Genomic DNA, 25,217 nt, shown 5'->3' with positions numbered 1-25,217 from the left:
GAAGAAAACTATGCAAAAAAATACTTTTTTTCAAAATGGATACTACTTGTCATTTTTTCCATGGTGATTATTCACTTCACATCATATGTGTGAATAAGTTGAGGACTGGCTGCATTGCTGTCAGACAAATAGTAATGTCTGTTCTTTCAGTTGTAGTTTGCCATGATTATAGTGTAGGCAGTAATTGCAAATGGGTATACTTGCACATGGGATTCAAAAAGGATGGGTAGAATGAGCTGGTTTAAAAAATTATGATTGAAAAATTAAAACAGAATCGTGAAGTAGATGTATGGTGAAATTATGTCATAATTAAGTGTGTGTTTCTATGTGTATGAACTTGTATGACTTGCTGTGAATTTTCTTCTCCTTCCATCATCAGAAATGTTCAGTTATCTATCACATAAATTCTTTTGTGCCGAACTTTTTTGTTGTGCATGCCTATTTAGGTTTCTTTGCCCTAATGTAGATGGAAAAAAACGGAATCATTAGAGGAATAGTATTTTGTAAAAATGTCCATTACTCAACACAATACTAATGGAAATTAAAATTCTCAAAGACCCCTAAAGGAACTCACCATCGCTTTATACAGTAGACCCTCACATTATGACGGGTTCGACTTACAATGGATTCAGTGCAATCTGAGCTGATACGCATGCTTTTTAAATTTTGAAATTTCAGTGATTTTGTTTCCATTTGCACATAATGTATGTATTTATTCATGTCATTCTATGCCTTATTTTTTTAAAGAAGCACAATTTTTTATCAGTAAAGTGAGGATCTTCTATGCTATAATTGTTACCATTCATCGTCGAGGTTGTTATGCTATAGATGGTTTCAGTGAGGAATGTGAGATTTTTCAGCAAATAGCATGATTTTATGAAAAATGCAAAGCATTTTTAGAAACCCATTGAATTAATTATGAACTTAATTTATTCCAGCATCAAATAAAAATTAAAGCTCTGTGTTAAGTTACTTTTAAGAATTAAAATTAATATATCAATTAAATATATCCACTGCTCCAAACCCAATATTTTGAAAGGCCCACCTTGGGGAGAGGCCCTAGAGGTAAGTAACAATGAAAAAAATGGTGTAAAACTTTTCCTTGAAAAAATTCGCAGAAGCGTGAATTTTTATGGTGATCAAAAATTACACTGTCTTAAATTCTATTGATCATCAAAACACAAACATCCTACTTTATATTAATGTAGTTGAGCTCACCTCAACAGTGAATTACATGCGATTGGCATGGCAATGTCATAGATCAGAATTGAGGGGTAGAGAAATACATCATTCTATTGTTTAAAAAATGTGTGCACACGGGAAAATTTTTCACTCACTTGCAAAAGGGTTTCTGTTCAGTGTCAGCCATTTGAGTAGGGGTTAGCAAATGTTATATCTCATGTGTTATGTTTATAGATTCTTTTTTCTAAGTTAAAAAATTTTTCTTTGTAGGCACGCAAGATAGAGGAGCACAATCTTAAATATGAGCGTAAACACAAGGAGAAAGAACAGAAGAAGCTATTGGAGAGAGCAAGGAAGGCTCGAGAGATGCATCAGAAAGCAGAGGAAGAGAAAGCCAAGGCTGCCCAAGATGAGGACAGCGAAATTCCATTCATCTTTCGTGACCCTGAAATCCTCAAGGCATTTGAGGTACGTTTCGTGAATGGAATGTGTTCTTGAGAGAAGGAATCAGTGTAGACTGTTGGGATCATCAACAGTTGTTGATCAGAAGGCTCAAGCTTATCGTTTTTTGTTAACCATTGACATATTGAAGAATCCCTCTAGCCCTATGTATGACTCAAGAGTGAATTTCTATGGGGAAAATTTTCCATGGACTGCAAACTAAACTGCAGACCTTTGGCTTTCCATAGAAGCTCCTGATTGTGGTGCACAAGTGTAAACACTTTGTTATAAATTTCATATTATTGTCTTGCTCTCTTCAAGTGCACCAGTTTGCCCTATGGTTTTGTCATGATTATAATCATTTCTCTCTCTGATATTTCTCTTGAGAATTGAAGTTAGAATCAAGGTGCCTTAATAGTTTGGTCGTCTGCCCAGTGGCTCAGGAAACCAAAGGTCAATGGTTCCATTCCCAGTCCAGGGAAATTTTTTACTCAGCATTCTATGTAAATTTCACCATCAATTACGCTAAAGGATTAAAAATACCACATTTAACAATGAATTGATTTGAATATATGTTAATTTGTAGGAATTTTAAAATTGTAAGATGTGAAAGGAGTGGAATTTTTTGCATTTCCTTTAGCAAAGAAATTTAATATGCTGATAGAGCAGGAGTTATCATCGCTGGATGTCTGTTGTTGTTGGTGCCAATGAATTATTTTCAATTTATAATTTGTGGGATGAGTGATTTATCAAAAAAAATGTATCTTAAGATAGTCAACCCCAGTATCAAACTTAGAATAAAGCATATAAGTTTAAGTTAAAATATGTATGTATCAATATTTTTTCAAATATTGCAATATTGCAGGGTGCAAGAATGTGCTCTGATGTTATAAGTCCTATTGGCATGGCATGATGGTTAAACATTTTAGGTACTTGATCATTTTTTATGCTTGTGCACTATGGCACAAAGCTGTTATTCTTGGAGCCATTTTTGTTTTGATATTATAGACTCCCATTATCTATGTAATCACAAGGATGCAAAACTTTTTGTTCACTGGCCAGTGGGATAAGCTAATACACAGAGCATATGTAAACATAGCTAGCAGCAGCCAGCTAGAGTGCCAGTAAGGTTTAATTCCCCCATTGATTGAGGAAGATGGCTGCCATCCGTTTAAGTGCAAGATTGTAAATATGACTTAAATGATGTTATTGCTGAATTAGTGGGAAATTAATTGGGGTAATAATTTTAATGTGGAGTTTTTATCCCTAAAATATTTTTTACTTGTGTTTCCAAAAGTAGTATAAACATCTACTCCATCCGCTAATTTCATAGATAAAAAAAGCAAATGAAGGTTGCTAGTTATTTTTCATAATTTTTATGATGTCTCTATTGGTAGCTGTTGGAGGTGAGATATGAAAAATAATGGTACCAAAAGATTTTTTTCTGAAAACTACCATTTAGTTTTATTAATTTGACTGGAAAGGTGACATTGGTCCGTAGCTTCTGATACTCATTCTGATTTTGAGTCCATGAAGAGCTGAAAAAGTGAATGGGAGTCAGAACGTAGCAATGGGCGTATCTTGAACATCAAGGCTTTGCCTGCCAATCAGTGTGCACATTAGTGTATCTCTTGATTTTTAACCCTTTCACTCCCAAGCATTTTTCAATGTGCATACCCAAAATTCCCAATGGTTTTTTTATGAAATTATTAGTACTTTTCTTAAAAATTCTCATGGATTTATTTTAGGTTTTATAGACATGGAAAAAATCACACATATGTAAAAATAAATGACGTTTTCAAAAATGTTAATTATCATTATGTATAAATTTTAGTTTTGCAACAATAAATTTATAAAATTAATACTTTAAAATGTTTTTACGAAAAACTTAACTTTATGGCTTATTGATTCATAGTATTTTTTTCATTTTGCTATTATTGAAAATTGAGTTACATTAAAAATTTAGTTTTTGATAGATCTATCTAATTTTTTAAGCATAAACAAAAAAATTGTTGTCATAAAAATTTAATTGTTTAAATCTGTCACAATCACTTTTGAGCAGTGCCTAAGCCAGTCTTCTGTAAAAAACAATGAAATATGTATATATTTATATATCTAGGCCTATAATAATACAAATTATTGCTATTTTAAATTAAAGCTAAAGGAATTGTTTAAATGTTAACATTGAATTTATTTAAACAAATGAATGACTAACATATGCAATGTTATTTCTATAAAAACGAGGGCAAACAAATTATGATGAAAATTATTTCACGGAGGATTTTTCATTATTTGTTCAAGTTGTTAATGGAATAAGTACATAGGTACACTTTTGATTAGTTTCACGTTTAAAATATCACGTAGGAATAAATTTTGCCTTTTGTTCACAATCACTCTTTTAGCACTTATGCTTATGCAAACACTCCCCATGCAAACCCCTGTTGCATCTGACGCACACTGTTCTGGATCTTCTTCTTTGTTCCTTTGTGCTGCAGACACAGCATCTGTATTCTTTTCTCCCACCCAGTTTCCTTATTCCCGGTGAAATACGGCCCCTCACTTCGCACTCTTCCCTGAAATTCAACCACTCAGCTCCTAAGTTTTCAATTATACTAACTGTGTACATAAGTCTTGTCAGAGGCTTTCCAGGTTCTTTGAAATTTTCCTTATATATTATGTAGCTATTCAAAACCATCCTACCAATAATGTTGAACGCTACTTTCTTCCAATATTTTAATGTTTTCCTTTCATCTAAATATACATAGAGCATCATGTCTGAAGAGTCTACACCTCCCATGTACTTGTTATATTCCAAAATTACTTCCGGTTTCACAGTTTTTTTCTCGCGGCCTTGTCTCAATTTTGTCACTTCACTATTCCTTGCAGTCGCCTTACTTGAAAGAAGGATCACAGGTCCTTTTTGAGATTTTTTTTTCCCTAAATGCACTGGCTAGAATACAGCCGGAACGGCAAAACATTTTTTCCCCAACGGTGAACTTCTTTTTGAAAAACTCGGGCAGGAATTTTCGGTTTTTTCTAACAGTTCCTGTAATATATGTGCCCATTTGGTAAAGTTTGTTCACTAAGGGAACTGACATAAAAAAATTGTCCACAAAAACATGGTAGCCTTTGTATAAATAATTGTTCATCTGAAGGAGTTTCAGTACCACTGTATATCCCAGGCCATGTTCCTTCACCTCCATCCTTTCTTCATCATTTGATCTACCTTTGTAGGTAAAGAAACCTAAGCAATAGTTTGATACAGCATCACACAGCATCCAAAATTTGATTCCCCAGCGGTGATGGTGCTTATTTGGCAGGTACTGCAACAAACTTGTACGGTTTTTTGTCCCCACCAGACTTTCATCTACACTCAGAGTTTCGTGAGGGGTATAATGGTATCTAAATACATTATTTGCATGGTCAACAAGGGGTTGATACCTGATGCAAGGGTCATATCTGGGATCGTTACGGGCCGTACATTTTTTAGGGTCAACCAAATGAAAGAATCGCAAAATTTGCTGGAAGCGATTCCGCGGAAACATTTTTCTGAACCAAGGGGTACTCTGAGAAGGCAAAGTCGACCAATATGAAGCTATGGTGGGCTTCCGTATAATTCCCATGTTCAAAATACAGGCTAGGAATCCTTTCATTTCCGCAATTGTAACTGTTTCCCACTTCAGTGGTGGTGATGATCTTCCTGAATGAGAGGTAATGTTTTGTTTTGCATATCTATTTGTTTCAGTGACGAAGAGGTTCAAAAGAAGGTCCGTAAAAAAAGTCTAAAATAAAGAATTGGTGGCGAGTTAGGTGGTGGGGCTTTCTTGGGTCCACTTACTTCTTGGAACTTGAACTTAGTGGGTATTTGTTCTTCATTAGCTTGTACTTCCCTCCATTCTCCGTTGTCACTGTCTTCGTCAGTGTCCAGCCTACCCGAAGACTGAAACGAATGCTGATCTCCATCACTATTGTTCCCCGACTCACTGTCACTTTCGTTGTAGTCTGATTCACTTTGATTGGATGAACTGTCTAAAATTTCCAAAATATCCTTGTCCGTTACGCGTGATGGTCCAGCCATTATTGGTGATTTTTATTTTGAAAAATATCACTCACACCACTAAAAAAAGGCACAAGACTTTTATACGCAGATTTCGCTGCAATGATGAACTTATCGCGAATTCAAGTGACTCAATGCACAGAAAACACAACGCGAAGAAAAGTATCCGACCTCTGATACGCGCGAGTTGACGCAAACTAAGCCGTCGGGACCCCGCATGCAAACCATTACATTTGTAACTGATGACGCATTCTCAGAAGTTGCCCACAAAGTAGGTGTCAGCAAAGCAGTGACACAATGAATCACTTATGTACATAAGGAAGATTAGGATAAAAAACTGTGAAGCCATCACTTTCACGGCAACTATTCGGCGACGTTATCGGCCACTTGCTGAGGTTCGCTGAAAACATTTTATTCGCGCGCCACGCACGATAATCTTACCCTTAGTGTGCTCTTCCTGTAAACAAGAAGTATTGTTTCCTTGTGAATAAAATGTAATAATGTAAGTCAGATAAGACGATTCCTTTGAAATGTATGTCGATACCGAAAAAGGATTTGATTGTAATAAGGAGACGTCGAAATATAATTGCAGCGGGCGGGAGATTAGAGGTTAGATAAAATGTTACGTCGTGGAAAGAACGGAGTCATACGCACCAGTGTATTACACGAATAAAGACGAACGTGATGTAGTGAAGTGAATAACAATAAATCACTCGTAAAAGCGTGCCTAAGCTTGTTGAGAACATCATAAGGTCATTATTCAGCCGTGGCGGCAATTTACGAGAGGAAAAAAAGGAGTTCAATAAGCTGTCAGTTTACATAAAAAATTACAGAAAAAGAACATTTCAATTAAATATTTATTAAAATTTATCCTCAATATAACTTATAAACGATAGTTAGCAACAATGACGTACAAATTTTCTAATTTCGCAAGTTATAAAGTGGCATAAGAATTTCGACAAAATGAGTCAGATTTTACAAAGAGTTAAAGAAAGAGCGTCCATTAAAATATCAAAAGTATAAATTAAATTATATAAAAAATACCTAAGGATAGCAAAATATGTATACATTCATTATAAAAATAAATTAAATAATAACACATCATAGTTTATGTGAAATATTGCTCTAAGCAAGCGGCCGATTAATCGGCCGCTTGGGCGTATTGGGTAGGAAGGCCGCGGCCGATATATCGGCCGCTTGGGAGTGAAAGGGTTAACCAGGCTGATTATTCTCAATCTTTCACTTTGCTCTCTTAGGACCCTGAAGTAGCTGCTGCCTTCCAAGACATCTCAAAAAATCCTGCCAACATTATCAAATACCAAAGCAACCCAAAAGTTAGTGCCATAATATCGAAGCTGGCCACCAAGTTCAAGGGTGGCAGTGGATTTCCCTTTGGTGGCGGCATGCCGGGTGGTGGCTTCCCAGGAGGGTTCCCAGGTGGTTTCCCACCTTCAGGTGATGCTGGTGGAGCCAACTCTCCTGGTGCTAGTGGTGATGATGTAGGCCTTGACTGAACAATGGTGAGCTACTACCTGCAGAATTATACATATTGGTATTTCTTGTACAGTTGACTGATGTGAAGTTCAGCTCACGGAACCAGAAATTTGGAGGTTCTGATTAGCAAAATCTGTAAGGAAGTTTCTTTTAAGAAACATTGAAAGAATTAGGGATGTTTACCTGCCCACTGAAGTCTTGTGTTTGTGTTATTATAACTGGGTCCTAATATAGCTCCCTTAGCTCATTGTTGGTTCAGATTCTACGCATTCCATTTTCACCTATGGGACCGACATGCATCTTAGATTTTTTCAATAGCAACAATTTTATGTTTACATAGTTGACAAATTTTATCCCCAGTATTGAGCCAACCTCAGATTTATTATATCTTTTTTCATGTTACAAATAAATATCAATCATCTAGGGATTATAGAGTTGAGTGGTAACTACTCACGACTATCGAATCAAGTTAAGTCATTGTATTAAGGGGAAAGGATATTTCAGGAGAACTCTGCTATTACGGTCACTGGCATTTAGTTTCGAAAGCGACCGCTGCAGTTTGAATTCGAGGGGAAGTTGTTTGAGTGAGTCTTCGAGAGCAAAGAAAAGCATGGTAGGGGAGGAGGACTGAGCTCCTCCGTCTACGGTGTCAGATTTCGGTGTGCTGGTGGTCAGGATCTCGGATGGCCTTGGGAAACCTCAAGAGTTTTTTGTGTTACAAAAATGTGTCACATTGGTTGGTCAGCAACGTGGTATGTGTCTTTTGCTTTGGATATTTCCTGCAATGAATTCCGCTGTCTTTCTTCAGGGTCTCATGTCTTTCTTCATTCTGCACTTAAGTGAAAGCATCAGTGTATTGTAAATAAAAGACTGCATTGTATAATTATTAAATTACACCGCATGACGAGACTTATTCCACGTCGGTAGTCAATACTGCACAACATAATAGATCATAACGAGAACGCGAGAAATCTCATATCACTTTCGTAAATTGCTATATCCTTTTTCTCTCTACCATTTGTTGTAGCAATTCATCACAAAATCCACATTGATATTACTTCATTAATACATATTATAGCACACTTCATTTCTAAATTTTTCCTAAGATGGCAACGACAGTGTAATTTTTATTGCTGCTGGGAGGCTTTTTATACTAATAAGTAGGAAAAATATCTTACAATTCTAAAATTTTTACAATGAGTGAATTTCACAGGAGACATTTATGTGTTTATAATTACATTCATTAAAATTCTTTTATAGTTATTAAAGCTGAACTCTTCTGGGATCCTACCAATTTCATTTTTTTCCTAACTATAAAGTCTGTAGTGCTGTCATCAGCACTAAACTCTCGTTAAGAAGAAGAATCACGGTATCCTCAATTTTTTTATCCCACTCATTTGAAGATACCCGGAGAAAATGAAATCGTGCCTTTAATTTTTCCACCATTCCTTTGGCCCAAAATGATTTCCCCTTGGTTTTGTATTATTTAAAATACCATGAGGATACCTTGCAATAGAATTACATTATTTTTTATTAGGTATTTCTAGCTGTCCCTGCACTTGGAAGAAATATCTGCTTCTTCTGTGTAGCATATAATTTCCTTCTTTTACTTTCATGAAGGTAACTCTTTTATTTTTAACTCCTTCCTCAGGAGTATTTGTATAATTATAAGGGCACTTAATTTCCAACAAGCCTTTGCCATCAGATATTATCCCATCAGGACTAGCAGCCAAAAAAGGTGCATTTTAATCAACAAAGAGACCTGTGGGCAAAACTTTATTTTTGCTTGATCCCTGATATATACCCTGATGGCAGATTTTTCATTGGCATTTCCCCAATCGGTTGCCTAGTTTCCTCCGAAGGAAGGAAGCAAACCATCATCAGGCCATTTTGATGTTTGATTTCCTTAGATTACATATACGACCAAAGAAAGATGCTTGAATCTCTCACCTTTCTGACTGCCAAGTCCCATTAAGCATTTGACCTCCAGTTTCCCTCTCTTAATTTTCACACGACCTTTGTTTTATTTTTACTGATGAATGGAAATCACTCGTCGAATCGTGGTTAGCCAATGTTACATCTTTTTGAATATCACGAATGAGTCCATAATGTTGTGTTCCCTCCATATGCAGACGTTTATTTTTGGATGTTGCAGAGAATTCCAGTTCTTTTCCTCATATACTCCTTATGTAGGAAACAATTTTTTTTATAAAGTCTTCTGGGCTCTTGTTCATTAGTTCTTTGTAAAAAATGTTATGTACATCATCCTTCTCAAGGCAACTGATGCAATGGCGCACCTAGTTTCGTAGGACCCCTTCGGCATAAATTGACTCTCTCTTCCCTCCTATTTACTTTGCCACGTAATATGTAGTTGTAGAACTCTGCAAGATTGTTAGTGACATTTTATATTATAAAAAAATACAGGAGTGACGACATATGTATTAGAGACTGTTAGCATAAGTGATAATCTCCCATATGCCGCAACTGATGAAATGAGGGATCAAATTTTCCTCTCCTTCGTTGGGCCCTTCGGAATAATGTATGTCACATTTACTATGGTTTTCGAGGGTAATATTTTCCTTTTCTTTAGCTGGTTACTCTCCGATCTCCACTTCTCGTAACGAGTCAGTTGTTCCATTTTCTACTTCCCAGAATCCAATCACATTTGATACTGAGGTGGAAAAACATAAGGGTCTCTCCCAGATAAGATAATTAACAGTATTCATGAAGATTTGACTACACGATGTAGATTTTTTTCTGCATGAATGTTAAATTCTATGCCCACTTTGAAGTATCAATTAAAAATAAAAATGATTAAACATAACTTACAAAGTACATAATTTTACAAGAATTGCAGCCAAGTGCCTAATTATAAAACAGTTCAAAATTGGTACGTGTTTTGACTTTATCCCAAGGTATGAATACATTATTTTTCCTGCGAAAAAAAAATGAATGAATGAATAAATGCTTATTCGTCAAATCCTGATTGAAAGGCTAATTTGATAAAGGCCGGTAGGTATAGTATTGCCGTTGCTTTATCATTTCATAAGGTGTTCAATAAATGGTAGTTTCCTCGTGAGTCGGACTCACTATGTTTATAGAACCGTTAAAATGACTACTCTGCAAAGAAGTGCCAAAATTATATTAACATGAATTGTTTTTTATGTATCATTTATTTTTTAACAAAAACCTGCCTCTATTCCCCGCCCTCATAAATATTATAATAATGAAAGATAAAAAATAATAAATTATAATATTATAATAATTTTAATTTAATTTATTAAATGTGTACACCACAGTTATTCACAAGTCTCTCTTCACTATGCGATTAAATTAATTAAGATATGACTTAAGTTTGCTGTGGGCATGTACTGTATGACTGCCTCGAAAGTGCAAAAGAGGAATTATTATCGACAATAATGGGTAAACTCAAATGCGGTCACCTCCCCCCCTCAAAGCTGAATTGTGCCAGGATTTCTGTATAAAATTCTGCGTATTGTTTTTCATAGGCAACGACCGATGGTTAATACTGAACATAGTGGTTAGCAAACAAGTAAAATGGCTCTATACAACAATGGAACAATGCATGTTCAATATTCACTGTTAGGATACATCGTGATGCGTTCAATAATTAACTCAAAATATGCATGGCAATGATTTATAGGGTAACTTTCCTAAGTCTTTCTTATTTTCGAATCATTTTACGGTACTTCTACAAAACCATGAGTTTCAGACAAGTGTTATCATTATAGGTATAAAAGATTTTTTTAGCCACAGAAGGCAAGAAAATCAATGTTATTGAACCGTACAATGTATTTTTTTTTTCTAAACTAAACAGAACTGTGACCTACATGTCAAATTTTATTTGATCGCTGTATGGATATACCCGGTACGCGGGTGCTGCTACGAACATACCTAAGCGGCCTCGGAAACATGAAAATGTTGGCAAGAGCGACTAACCCTGACATGGCACGTGTTCATGAGCAACTCTCAGAGAAACAAAATTGGGAAACACGGGGTCTGGAAGCAATGCATGCATTTTTAGTTCTCTTATTATCCGGTGGTCACGGCAAATCTAATTATTGCGATTATTAATCACCATCGGAAAATTCAGCTGGACCACCAATTTCAACGTTAAATAGATCGAAATATACATTTTTTTATTTTCGAATTATATTTGAAGTCTGATGATAATAAATATGTGCATAGAGCGAGTTTTTTTATAAAACTTTTTTAGACTTACACACGTCTGCATCAATAATAAATATTTATACACATTCCCGTTTGCATTGCCCAGTTTCATCAATGCAACCCTTGAGAAAGTTGATACTTGCTTGGCATAAGCCGTTGCAGCCGATTTGTTGATTCATAAAGCCTAGTGCCTACTATTTTACAGGGTATCTCAATCCAACTACCGTACTAACATATTAATTAGTGGATATTACAATTTTCTTCTGCTTTTTTTCAATAGACCTTCTTAAAATAACATTTTTTACTAAACATTTTGCTTCATGGGCAGTATAAATAGTAAATTTAAATATCGCAAAGCCGGTACTTTTTTGCTGGTGCAATCGAGAGAGTACTGATGTATGCATTTTAATACTCACCACAAAAATACCGGTACTTTTTTTAAGTATCCTCATCTCTCGCTCTCGTAGCACGTTTGAACACAAAGGGAGGGGAAGTAGAGCTGGGGGGATCGTTCTCTGGAAGACACCAGCGCTACTTTCCCGCCAGCAGTGATAGACATCTAGCCATAGAAAGGCCAAAACATCCATAATGCTTAAGAACATCACGTGAATATAGTTGCATGCATGCACTACAGGTTTACATATTTGAGAGTATTAAAGAAACAGCTTTGACTTAAACATTTGATCAGTTCTTTGTCTCTATTTGGAGCGGAATAATTCTCACGAAGAAAAGACTATATTTTAGGGAAGTTGGCAATTTTTTTCCTCCCAACTGGTTTCACATGCGTAACTGCAAAAAGGCACAAACCAAGGCTACGTATATCCCATGATTTTTAGTGAAAACAGTTCCACATTACATGCATAAATGGCCCCCTAGCGATCTTAACGGTAGCGTCCTGCAATGGCATTTTCTGGCATGTTATCCAGTCCCCTTAACCCCTTTAATGGGAACCATTTTTTTAGCAGTCACCTACCTGGTGGGGGTTTTTTACATTTCGATAGAAATAGTTGAAATTCTATACAATAATACCTTTTTGCCTTTCGAGTTCAAATATTGAAAAAAAAATTTTAAAGGACAAAAAAAATTAAACAATTTTTTTGTTTATAACAAATTCCTTTTTTTTAATGCAATATTTTATGGAAAAAAATCACTTTCATTGTTTTACACACCATTCACTCTGGAGTTAAGTTGTATTATTTATGCTATATACACATTTATCTTTTTCACTCAATACTCCATTTTCGTGTGGTACATTTGGAAACACGGTGCGGCACAGAGAGGTACATTGCAGTCCTTGCAGCTGCATGTTGTTTCCCTCCTCTGCTTGTGTGACAAACATACCACACATCTCTTATGGGCGTGCTTTTTTGTTGCTGTTGGGGAATTAGTTGAGGGAAATGCCTTCCTGATAACTGTTAGGGGGGGTCAATTTTTGAGCGGCTTCCAGACGCCTTTGATGTTGCTCCTCCGTGCTTGTGCAACATCTTATGAATAAGATCTAATCTGAATTTGAGATGAGTTTCTTTTCCTCCATTCTTCCTGTATATTATATTAGAGTTGAAGATACAAAAATCAAGATGTCGGAATATCTTTTGATAATATTTCGTCATTCTTTTCCTCACTGTACTATAATTGACCATGCTGATCCAAGAGACCAACTCCTCCCATTGACTCATTGTAACCAATAACAGCAAGAGGTTTCTGTTTTGAGTTTCCTTTCCTGTCTCGCACATTGTTTGTACTTGCATCTTGCACACTGCTCAATACATATACAACTTATATCTATATTTTCTCTCCACTTAAGTGCCATCAACTTATTCCTAAAAGCAGCAGCATTTTCACCAGATTTCAATTTTTATTCATTACCGTTTTTGGCAAGTCCTTCCTATTTACTCTCACGGTTCCTGCGTCAGTTCCCAGCGAATTCAAAAAATCAAAGAGCCTGGGACTACTATAATAATTGTCAAGTCCTAAGAGATGCCCCTGGTTCAGTAGCTTCTCTGCAAGGGTTAGAACAACCTGTGATGGTTTCATAAAACTACTCACATCAACTCCTCCTACATCCTTCACAAGTTCTGTGTCCTTTCCAGTGTACATCATCATATTCCATACATACTCACTTTTCGCCACACAGTTTATAGGATTCCATCCCAAAATTTGACCTTTTTTTAATGTATACCTTCCACCCTAGACGGCCTTTCCATAGTAGTAAACTTTCATCAATCGAAAGTTCTCCCTCTGGAATATAACTTTCAGCAAATTTTTTATGCAATGGTCAAAAAAAGGCTTGATGTTGTACGGCTTGGGAGGAACTCGTTCCGCGTCACTACATGACTCGTTATCTGCAAAATGCAGAAATCTCAAAAGGAGAAAAAAATCTCTTCTCTCTCATTATCTCATAAAAGATGGGGGTTGCTAAAAGCCAGTTGTGGGAATAATAACTCGATAGTGTGGGCTTCTGGATAACTCCCTGCAAAAGCAACACTCCAAGAAACAACTTTATTTCTTCCCTATTGGTATCAACCCAGTCCTTATCACGGCTTCTCCTTTTCATTTTCTTATGAAGAATTTTCTCATTTATCATTTGCAGGGCGTACAAATTTGTCTGCTCTACTATATAATTACGGATCTCTTCATCAATAAAATGTTCAAAAATTTCTGGAGTGTCATCCTTGCCAACCAAGTTTCCTTTTACACCAGCGTCAAATCTGGCCGGGAACCTAGGCCTAGGACGTCCACTTTCAACCCACACACTAGAAAGTAACGGAAGATTGTGGCCTTCCTCAATACCTTCTTCAACTTCACTGTCTATTTCACTATATATGCAGTTCTTGGATTCTGTGAGGAAACGTTGTAAATGTGCCACTAGTACCAGCGGTCGTTCCCACTTACACATTTGAATATTCTTCCTCTGCACAGCTTTCACTCGTACTCTCTTCTTCTTCACTTAGCTTCAACATTTCATTTATGATATCTTCAGGCAGAGTAGGTGGTCTCTTAGCCATTTTAGGATTAACTAAGGAAAATGCCAAAACGATTATAAACTAGACACTGATGAAACATTCTATGAAGATGCCAAAAAACAAACACCGAGAATGGGAGCACAGGCAAGATGAAAATTTTCGGAGGAGGAAAGTACACAATGGGAATGTCAAATAATGGATAAAACACGTCTGAAAGCTGCACAACAGAAAGAAAACTGAATGTAGAAACTTGTAAAGGTGCGAAAACACTGTAGCAAATTGTAATTGAATTGCCACTCACAAAACAAGCGATATTCAAAGAAATTTCAAATGTTCAAAATTTCGCACTTTGCGCACGACAAAAATAAGAAAAAAAAACACTGCTAAATGAAACATGTCTGTCCACAAAAACATGCGTGCTCAAACTAAACTCTTCTCTGTAAGAAATGTGACAGGGGGTAAGTGCAATAAAAAGAAACGCTAGCGGTTCTTTGGACCCAAAAATACCATAAAACTTTCACCCAAGTAAAGCATGTTTTTACCCCTGCAGCTATGAGAACAGAGTTTTTTAAAATCACGCAAGGTGTCAGACCCATGCGGAGCACAGGCAAGAAAGAACTGCATTTCTAGAGGCTCAGCCCAGTGAAGGAAAAATCTTTTTATGTATCTCGTCCACAGACACGCAACCCATTTCACGAATGTCCTTGGTGCGCATCTAGAGATGCGCTCCCCAGTAAAGGTTAACTATGGTTATTCTGGACAAGGCAATATGATAATGCTTGAACCGAAGTAATGTCTTTTTTTCCCTAGCCCCTAGTGGTTTTTCACTTGTTAACACTTGGCCTAATATGAGAGTGAAAAGATGATGATGATGATGTATGTTGATAATAATTCTATCGGCATTAGGAGATGAATGAAAATTAATGTATCTTGAACAGTTCCAATGGGAAAATTTCAATGAATTTATCTCCAGTAATTTGTCGAAAGTGCTATTTAATTATGCATCCAATCTCTTATGAAGAGCCCAGAGTAAAGGCATTTGCTCAGTGATAATAATGATGAATCATGAAAGATTTGATACTTTCAATAGCCCTATGGCACTTTCCTTATTAACTTCTTTTTCGAGTAACTGCCGATTATTCAGTATGTGTTCACTGTTCTCATCACCTTGCTCTTGAGACTAGCGTCAGAGCAATGCCACTCTTCTGACTCCAGATTTAATTTTCATGTATTATCTCTTTGTTTGAGTAGATAAAATAGGGGAGGGGATAGAGGTATTGTTTAAGAAAGTATGAGCGATCCAATCGAGTTATGTACTTTAATTATACCAGTGGGTTCGAAAAGGGTCAGTTGCCACTGCCTATGAAAACATATTTGGCACCCACGGCGACTGTTATAGTAGTTGACTGCTACATTTAAGGCCAGCTGAAACTGCAAGGCCAAGGTAATTGAATTATCTATTGACTTTACTTGCAAATCTTACATGAGTTTGGCAATAACGCTTCCTGTCAGCATATTTCTGAACCTACTGGTCTTGACATCTCTGTAACCGAAACTACTTGAATCAACATTCGTAATAGCAGCCCAAGCACTCGAGTCGAGTGACAACTACTTGTCTCAAATTTTTTAGTTCTCCTGCAAACCTATTATTATCAATGACTTCAACTGCCATGTGTATTTGATTGATTGTGATAGAATGTATGCCTTGTTTTCTGAAATCGATCTTTGATTCCCTAGCCTTGTTCATGGTGGGGTATTCTGTTGGTTCAGCATTATTAGAAGTGAATATATAGGAGTGCAATAATTTCTTGAAAAATTTCCAAATCAAATTTATACAATGCTGTACCTAAGACGCAGGAAGTTTCTATTGGCACGATACAGGGTGTCCATTGCTTGTCATCTGCATTAAAGGTCCCACATCGATGATTTGTTCCAAATATGAATTGTTTTAAGTCAATGTTATATGAGATAGTCCATTTTGATTGCATTCAAAATACCTTCCTACACCTGTTTGTACGTGAAAAGTTACTCCGGTGAGCTAACAATTTCATAATGTGATAACCTTTACAGTTTAACCCATGCACAAAATAAAAATTGCATTTCTTAAATTTTATACGCCTAAAGCAAAACGAATACTTAAACAACTTATTGTGTTCGCAGGCTTGAGTGCCCTCCTCTTAACCATAATCCAGCTAGCATTGCCAATAGTCACTCAGTACCAACTTGCTTACAAAATTTAAAGAGTTGTAAAATATAAACATGAAAATAAATTATTTCATGGGCTTAATGTGTATCTATTAAAATTTGATAATAGCTATTTTCATTGCATGTAGTGCAGGACATTTCTACTCTGATAATTGTCTTAAATGTTTTTTTTGTTAATTTAATAATCAATGTTTAGAATTTGATCAATATAAATTATCTACCCTCACAATCAGTGCATGTAAAAATGGCTGTTAAATGGTTGAAAATTTCATCGATGGCCTATTATGCTATTCATGTTAGTTGTTTTTTGTATTCGAGATTACTCATTATCGTTTACTGGGAATTCATAATATCAAGTTATCAAATATCATCATTAATATCAAGTTCCACCCTTTTTATATCAGTATATTATTTATAATAGTTCATACTTTTATCTTTCAGATTACCTGAAGAGAAGAAATGTTGAGGTGTTGCAGTTTAATTTTACAGGCAATGATATTTTTATCTGGATAAGGTTCCTCTTGGCATCCATCAAGTTGTATACATCATATTGTGCCTCGTATTGGGTAACTAATGTGATTGGGCATACAAAGTTTTTTAAAATACTGTCCTCATGTTGAATTATCCTAATCGGCCTTATGCCCAAGCAGGTTGTAACTTCTAAATATTAGTAAACATTGTCTTTTAAATAGTGTGATATTTGACCTAATATTTTGCTTCGAAAGGCTCGGGTGACATTACTTGAACAATACCTAGCTCTTTAGTCGAAATGAACTGAGACAAAAAGTCAAATCCCATGAGTATAGAGGATATATGGGATGTGTAATCCTATGCCTGTTGAAATTGAAGGTATTTGTTCTCTTTTAAGATTTCTTATATATAAGGTCACAATAGTCAGTGGCTAATTATTTCTCTTCTTCCATTGATCTTGTATTTTGATAAATCAATATTGTCAGTTGTTCTATATTTAGTCATGAATAAATGCACTTGTAAAGCAGCTGGTAGAGGGCTTAACTTGGAAAGAGTATATTAGTATGCTGTGGCCATACTTATAGTCCCAATGATTAATCCTATGTTTATAGCCAACACCCAATTTTCACATTTATTTCTAAACTAATAATTTCATATAGCTATTGAGTTAAAAGGAATCCCCAACTATGTATTTTGAAAAAGATTAGGCAAATTTCTTCTTTGAACAAGTAGTTTTGTCAGTGGTCTTTTGTGAAAGTATTTTGCAGCAGATAATTTGGGAAGGTATTCTGACAAAGTGAAGGAAATTATAAACATGGGAGATTTAAAAAAATACTCTAGTATTATTACTAGGCCTTGATTATTGATAATTATGATTGATCATCTTGGCTATATTCATAGAGATAAGTACTTGCATGACAAACTTACGATGTTGAATATGACTTTATTTATAGCGAATATGTTCATGTGTTTCTGTCCATTTGTTTGCTTGCATGATTGCAAGCGAGAATTGTTTCTCTTAAGCATCGCAAGCCCTCATATCAACAGACATTCACGTACAGCTCCATCCGTCCATCAGCTTTGGGATAACTTCTCTTATTAGCAGCATGATATCAAAGTCAAATCATACTATCATAAAGTTTTAAGTACTATATCACATCACTCACAAACACCAGTCTCACAGGTTCTTGCTGACATACCAGAACCACTTTATTTAGTCATCTTTGAAAAAGCTGCTTGATGGAAGTTCTTGTTGTATGATAATGGAAAAGGGAATAAATAAATAACCCTTCCACAGACTGTTTTTTTCTTGGATTTACCTAAAAATAAATAACTTGCTGATGTCCCTATAATCACAAAACATAATGCACTTCTGATATAATTAGTAGCGATATTTTGTTGAGTAATCTTTAGGAGAAACAACTAAACCACGTCCTTTTCTGGCTCCACGGTAAACTGTTTCCACTATATCAATCATTTCTTGCTTATCCTCAAGAGGCCAATTGATCTTGTTGTTGTTACCAGTGCCCAAATCTATCATGATGTGCTTGTTGCGGAAGAAGAACATCACAGTACACGGATCGTATAATTCATACCTGCATTAAAAAAAAGAAAACACTATTAGTACAAAATTTTGAAGCTCATACTTTTCATTCTAAGGGATACCATGAGAAATACAGAAATTATAAGCAGCTGATACTAAATTTTCTATTGATAAACATTGAAACTACATTTTCTATTGTGACATATTTCAAAAATGTATTGATACTCTACTCTGGCATTATCTAAAAGTCCAAGTTTTTGAAGGTTTTAGCCAATGCTGTGCAATGCAATCGAGTGGCTGTCAGAAAATAGGTTTGCCACGTATGGGGACACTAAATTTAATGGGATTCTTTTTTAATTTTGTTACTGTTATGCTGAGAATTGGAGGAAAACTACAAGGTCTACAGAATTATCACTTGAAGAGCATCGAGGAGTGATTAAAGTTTCACTATTATTTTTCGGTATGTACAGTGAGTCCTCTTTTAACGTCACTTATCGTTCCTGAAAAATGTGACAATAAACGAAATTACGTTAATCGAAACATAATATCCCATAAGAAACAATGTAAAAAGTGATTATCGGCTCGTAGACCTCACAATTCCTATGCGAAAAAATTTTAGCATCACATATCTGGGGCGTTTTTTACGATGGGAATGCCAAACTATGGCATAAATATGAGTTCCAGTCTTCATCGACGACAATAGCAGCAGTGACATAAATCCTTCTCCATTTTTGTATCTTCCCGCCTTTGCTTTTCGGCTTTGCTATGGTGGTCGCCCAGGCGAACATCGCCTGGGCATCATCATCACTGAAACATCGTCGCAGTTACAGGAACCAAAATTATTGTGAACACAGTGAAAAAAGTGACGACAAAAATTCAGAGTTCTACACGGAAAAATGCCTTGAAATCACTTTTTAGGTTCCTGAAAACTATATTGTCAAGTAAAACCTTGCGCACCTAAGAATTCATTTTGCAGAAAATTTGCTAAAACCGTAATCGCAATTAACAATGAACACACCGTTTAACACTTTTTAAAGACTGACTGTATTACCGCTCACAAAACGAACAACCTGCAACGCCTGCCGCTTCGCCTTTTTCCTCATGCAAAATTTAAAAGACTTGACATTATCGCGAAGCAAAGGTGCGATAAACGAATGACGATCTCAAAATTTTCGTGACATTATCGCAAAATGATGTTAAACGGGGTGACGTAGAACAAGGACTCACTGTATTTAAACTGAGGATGTTTGCTATTATCATCTTAAATTAATGCCTTAAAGTGTCAGATTATTTGTTTGAATCTTGTGCTCTCATATAGACATTTTAAGAGCATATAGACATTACCCTATTCCACATTTAATGTATCTGAAATTTGAAAAGATTACCTCAAACTATTCTCAGTTGCATTATTCAAATTTGAGGTCATACATGATCAACACAGCATTGCAGATGTATTTATTTACTGTTCTGATGTTTTTGGAGTTGATTAAGATTTTCAATTTATTATATCTTATTCCTATCATTTTCAGTTTCATTTACCCATTTTAAAGGAAATATTGCAGGAACTTGAAGTATGTGTGTTTCAATTATGACTATTCTTTTGTTTCTGTAAAATAGTAGCTTCCAGCAACGTAATATGGAACTTTTGTAACCACCCCAAATCATAAAATTATTTCTGCCTGTCATAAACCACCAATCCCTAACTAAAATTAATCTTAATGCCTACATCGGTAACATCGCTCAGCACATGACACTGCAGCAGATAACCGAGTCAATTTTTAATGTTGAGCTTTTAGTGGCCTTTTATGCACATTAATCTACATCTTTCTTATTAAACACCATGATGCACGAGGAGAAGAAGCTATATTTCCTGGTTAAGGCTGATGGCTTAATCGATCAGCTGCACTGAATTTGTTAATTTTTTAATCAAATCACTATGTTAATCTTTTTATGTGTTGATTAGCAGTGAAACAGTTAATGACAGGCGTTATCTAACATTAAAACTGATAATTTGAAACCAATATGAAAAATCTTATAGTTTCTGCAAGTTTCTACTAGCAGGAACACTGCGAGAAGTTAATGTTGGCGTGTTGGTTGGCTTACACCCTGCCTCAGTTCAAATCCCAGCAGAGGCAGAGATTTTTCACGAGTCATGAACCTTGTTAGATTGCCATGTGGAGGGTACCTCAGATGCGAAACTTAAGTTCCTCGGATGGGACATTAAGCAATGGTCCCATTGGTGCATTAAAAGCAGGCTGATGACGATGCCAGATTCCTATCCCTTCTTTCTCTAATGCAAATAACCACAGCTGTTAGATCCCTCCTCAAAATACCATACCAAGAAGGCACTGCACATGTTCCTGAAATATTTCATCACTGAAAAATGTTATGGCTGGCCAATATATAAACAAAGTTGAATCAACATCGCAGGAACAAGTGACTTTGTACGCAGTCACGTGCATGGGTGCAAAGTTAAATACACCTACGGATGAAGTTCACCATGAAAAAATATTTGACTAAGCCCCCAACTATTCACCCCGACAGTGGCCTAGTAAGCACTTCCCTCACCACATGTGCCACAGTGTGGACTTTTGACGTCAACATCTTGTTCGGTTAAACCCATCCCAAAGTTCGCTCTAAAAAAATGGCTTGGTGGTGTAACTGGCTAACACACCCGAACGGCAATCAGGAGATCCTGGTTCGAATCCTGGCTAAGTCAAATATTTTTTCATAGAGAACTTCTTCCGTTGGTGTATTTAATCAACGTACTGGAATATAAGTTTGTAATTGATTCAAAATCACATTGAAGGAACCACTCTCAGACTTCACTATGCTATCTCATAAACACAATGATTCATTGCCTTTCAAAATAGAATAGCAAAAAGAATTTCTGCTTTTAAAGCATATCAATTAAGTGATGACTATGAAGATAGCTGAAAGAAAATGTACTTTTCCTCCTCTTGTTTAACAAATATACTAAAATACCGAGATATCAATTAACTTATCAATCATGGATATTAACCCCTCAAGCGTGACTTTAAATGCCTGTGGTCCTTCTCTGAGTATGTGCAACACACCGTCGGCGTCTCCTGAATGCTGTGCCTCAAGCGTGTGTAATACACCATGGGCATCCGAATGTTTCATTAGGTATTCCTATCTTTAAGCTTCAATATATGTACTTTTAGTGATTATGTGAGACATATCTGCCTGCTTTCGTTCTTTGTCCTTAATTGCCTTTGTTTGCGTGCTCGTATATTTCTAGAATATTTTTTCCAGCTGATGCCAGGATGCTTCCTCTGAGAGCGACGTCTAGTGGACACATGGAAGATAGTCTTCCACTTACGCTCCAATTTAGGAGCTTTCTTAGCGATTGTGTGTTCTATGTGAGGACGCTCAATGCCTTCCTCTGTGGTTCACTACCATCTGCTCTTCTGCCTCGTCCTTTCCTTTCTCTTTCATTATGGCAATGTTAGTGAATGCTTGGACCGTCCAGGCATTGTCACTCAATAGTTCTCGGGACCTCAAAGACCTGCCAGCATCTGGTATCTTATTTACAATTTTTGAAGCTGAGGGGTTGGGTTCTTTTCTTCATGCATTCGTTTGCTTTGGTGGTTATATTTTTTTTCGACCTTGAGTCCCTTCCGTATCTAAGCCCCTCCTTAGTTGATCATGCCTTCTAGTTCTCGTCGAGTTGTCCGATGAGCCTGCGCTTGACGCTCTAGAGTAAAATAGTGCAGAATGTTCTATACCACTTTGGAAGTTTCAATTGAATTCTCCCTTGACTTCAGGTTCAAACATTTATACCATCTCATTTTCCTGTGAATTTTCAAGAAAATAATTGTGAAGAGATCGGCTGCGGAGACGTGTGTAATTTAGTTGGAAAAAAATATCGCCTTTCGTGTAAAGACAATCCCTTGGCATTGGGAGTAATTTTTGATGATGAAACAATTACAGTGACTGAGACAAACCGCTATGAAGCATAGTTTCTTGAAAATTTACAGAGAAAATTCCGAAGCAAAAAAAATACACTTTCAGATTATTTCTAAGTTTGCTCATATCAATGGGAATAATTAAGAAACCAAGCTCCAGAACATGTATTATCGGAAAACATGTATTCAAACTCCATTTTTTCTCAATGTAATGGGAAAGGAAAGGATTTCATTGCACACCAAATTTTTCCATTTTGTAGATAGAAAGAGGAAGGAAGTTGTAAACAAAGATCCTTACCACTCTAACATTTTGCCTATTAGTAAATATTTAAATCTTACAGTTAGTGAACAAAATCATAGCAGGACAGACTTTAGAACAGCGCAAAGGATGGCTCTCGGATACCAATACGAAATGTACTCGATCGACCAGATGACATTTTGTTCAATAGACCCCACAAATTAAAACATTTCGGGTTGAAAGAAGAAAGTGTGTAGTGAAAGAGAAAAACAGAGATATGAGACAAGTACAGGTGTGAAAACTTACAGGAACCCCTGTGGGACCCTGTTTGGAGAAACACCACATACTGGTCAACTACCAAACACGGCATTTAGGGAGCAGGCATAAGTAAACTGCTCCGAAAATTGTACGTACGTACTAATAATTATCAAGTTCAAACAATTTTTTAGAGAATATAATTATTTTGGTGAGCGATTACAACGCTAAAAATATTTTAATTAAAGTCTGCACAAAAGCTTCAGTGCCGATGAATTACAGCACCCTGGGCGATATAAATACATACGACTAAAGCACAATATAGGAACGGAATGGCGAAGACGCTTATGCTGCGTCACACATGCTTGAGGGGTTAAGGCCATGTCAAAATAGTTCATTTTAGTGACCAAATCTGTAGGTTCACTCCTCGCACACTATTCAGTAGAATAGTCAGTATGTTGATGTCCAGAATTATTTTCAAGCATCCCTCCCTCTCCATCATCGTACTCACAAAGCAAAAGGAACTTTTGGTGCAAAGATAATTCTTTTTCTGACTTTGAGGAGATACATAAGGCAAAAGTTCTCCAAAAAGGCGGGAAGACGTATAAATCTATATAAGTTTGACACTAGGAGCAACAATACACCTGAAAACATGCACTTTTACCTTTAACCCACTTGCGTTTGAACAGCAATATTACGCGATGAAAATATTTGAACCTTAATCAGTATTGTAGTCAGAAATGGAAAAAGAGGGTGACTTTTCGAAGCAAATGTCGTGCAGTACAGAGGAGGTCCTATTATTCCTATATTCCACCCACTCCACTTACACAAACCCACATAGCAATGAACCTCTCAGAGACGTCTCACTATGGTCTCGAATGTCTCAGAGATGTAATCGTGAGACGTTCAGGATTTTTTTAAACGTATTTCAACGTTGACAATTCCTTTCCATGTATATTTTTCGGTGCAATTCTGCAGTTGCGATTATTAAAACCACGATATTCAATATGGGTTTCTTATTTTCAAAAGGTCATTCATAAAAAATTTGTCGCTAAAAATCGTCGAGATAAGTAGGCCATAACTGTATATTTTGCATTAAATACTTTTTTGCCTACATTTTTTTAGGCATACCATAGTACCAACTCTCATGAGATATCTCTGAAGCTCTCAGAATGTCTCCGAGACGTAACATGCGATACTCGAGACGTCTCAGAGATCTATCCGAGACATATTTATGCTACGTGGGAAAGAATATAAATATTTACAGTGATACGTTTACGGTAACAATAATATCAGAAAAAAACTTACATTTTGTTGAAATCTGGAACTTCCGTGATATCAACGAGATATAGGACTGCAAAATTTTTGACCTTCTCAGCTATGCTATATAATACTTCGTCCATTTTCATGCACGTTGGATCCCAGTCATGACCAAAACGGATAACCTGCGATGATAGAAGAAGAATTCAATATTCTACTATACCTCACTTCGGCAAGATTACATTTTCACAATATTTACCACAACACGATCTTCTTCGGAGAGAATTGCCTGGTCCACTTGCCAACCATTGTGGAGATGTGGTAGCATGTACGACATTATGCAAGATGTTAAAACCTCTTGGGGGAAGATGAAAAAGTATTTTTCACGCTAATGTTGCTAAACACTCTATTTCATCCACACAAACCCAACGAACTTCTGCCACAAACATTGGATAGAGCCCTCCAGAGCCCTCGCTCGTGCTTCGCCCAAACAAGAGACTAGCGAAAATTCGAGAACTTTCCACCGGATGGAAGGAATCGAAAGAATTATGGTACAGTCACTAGTAGTTTGACGTTGGCCGTATTCGTCACAGTGGCGCTGATGCCAAGTATGCCCAAAAAGGTATCCTCCTTCCGATCTCTAAAGCCGATTAGCATAGCCGTTTACCGATATTTTTTGCCGCTTGACAAACACCTAATTGACGTGGATCAATACATCATCTTACAAGACGATACAAATTATAATGTCTAGAAAAATACCTCAAGCAATGGAGTGACTTGTAAGGCATTGTCGGCGAAATTGCAAATCGCTCGCTTTGCTTATGAAAAACTTCAAATGAAATTATAATTTCATGTCACCACTAAAATTTAAGTACTCAGTTAGGGGCGGTTAGGGGCACAATTTATAATTCTCACTCACAAAGCATAATTCATACTCGGAAAAGTAAAATAGAGGGTGGGAGGTGGTAGTGACATCTAATGAGCTAAG

General features: G+C 36.3%; 2 protein-coding genes across 3 annotated transcripts in view; one reads left to right on the top strand and one right to left on the bottom strand.

The window, feature by feature from the left end:
• The window catches only part of LOC124162985 (putative protein FAM10A4), an 86,860-nt gene extending 68,560 nt beyond the window's left edge, over nucleotides 1-18,300 (top strand). For both annotated transcript variants that reach the window (XM_046539767.1, XM_046539768.1), the window contains exons 6-8: nucleotides 1,453-1,650; nucleotides 6,937-7,200; nucleotides 16,975-18,300. In XM_046539767.1, coding sequence (XP_046395723.1) covers nucleotides 1,453-1,650; nucleotides 6,937-7,194 — 456 coding nt within the window. In that variant the 3' untranslated portion in view covers nucleotides 7,195-7,200; nucleotides 16,975-18,300. The remainder of the gene's footprint in view (nucleotides 1-1,452; nucleotides 1,651-6,936; nucleotides 7,201-16,974) is intronic.
• On the bottom strand, nucleotides 17,928-24,711 carry LOC124162986 (thioredoxin-like protein 4A). Its single transcript, XM_046539769.1, has 3 exons — nucleotides 24,489-24,711; nucleotides 24,278-24,414; nucleotides 17,928-18,599 (listed from the first exon to the last, which is right to left on the bottom strand). The coding sequence occupies exons 1-3, from the start codon at nucleotides 24,564-24,566 to the stop codon at nucleotides 18,386-18,388; spliced, it is 429 nt and encodes a 142-aa protein (XP_046395725.1). The 5' UTR covers nucleotides 24,567-24,711; the 3' UTR covers nucleotides 17,928-18,385.
• Between the last annotated feature and the right edge of the window lie 506 nt (nucleotides 24,712-25,217).

This window comes from Ischnura elegans, chromosome 7 (assembly GCF_921293095.1).
Source record: "Ischnura elegans chromosome 7, ioIscEleg1.1, whole genome shotgun sequence".
NCBI classification, from domain to species: domain Eukaryota; kingdom Metazoa; phylum Arthropoda; class Insecta; order Odonata; family Coenagrionidae; genus Ischnura; species Ischnura elegans.
This window is presented reverse-complemented; position numbering and strand designations above follow the sequence as displayed.

Excerpts from the sequence above, each read along its gene's own strand:
- LOC124162986 (XM_046539769.1), bottom strand. The coding sequence starts at position 24,566 with ATGTCGTACATGCTACCACATCTCCACAATGGTTGGCAAGTGGACCAG. Across the intron at positions 24,415-24,488 it reads CCGAAGAAGATCGTGTTGTG|GTTATCCGTTTTGGTCATGA; the intron begins GTAAATATTGTG and ends CTATCATCGCAG. Across the intron at positions 18,600-24,277 it reads GTTCCAGATTTCAACAAAAT|GTATGAATTATACGATCCGT; the intron begins GTAAGTTTTTTT and ends TTTTTAATGCAG.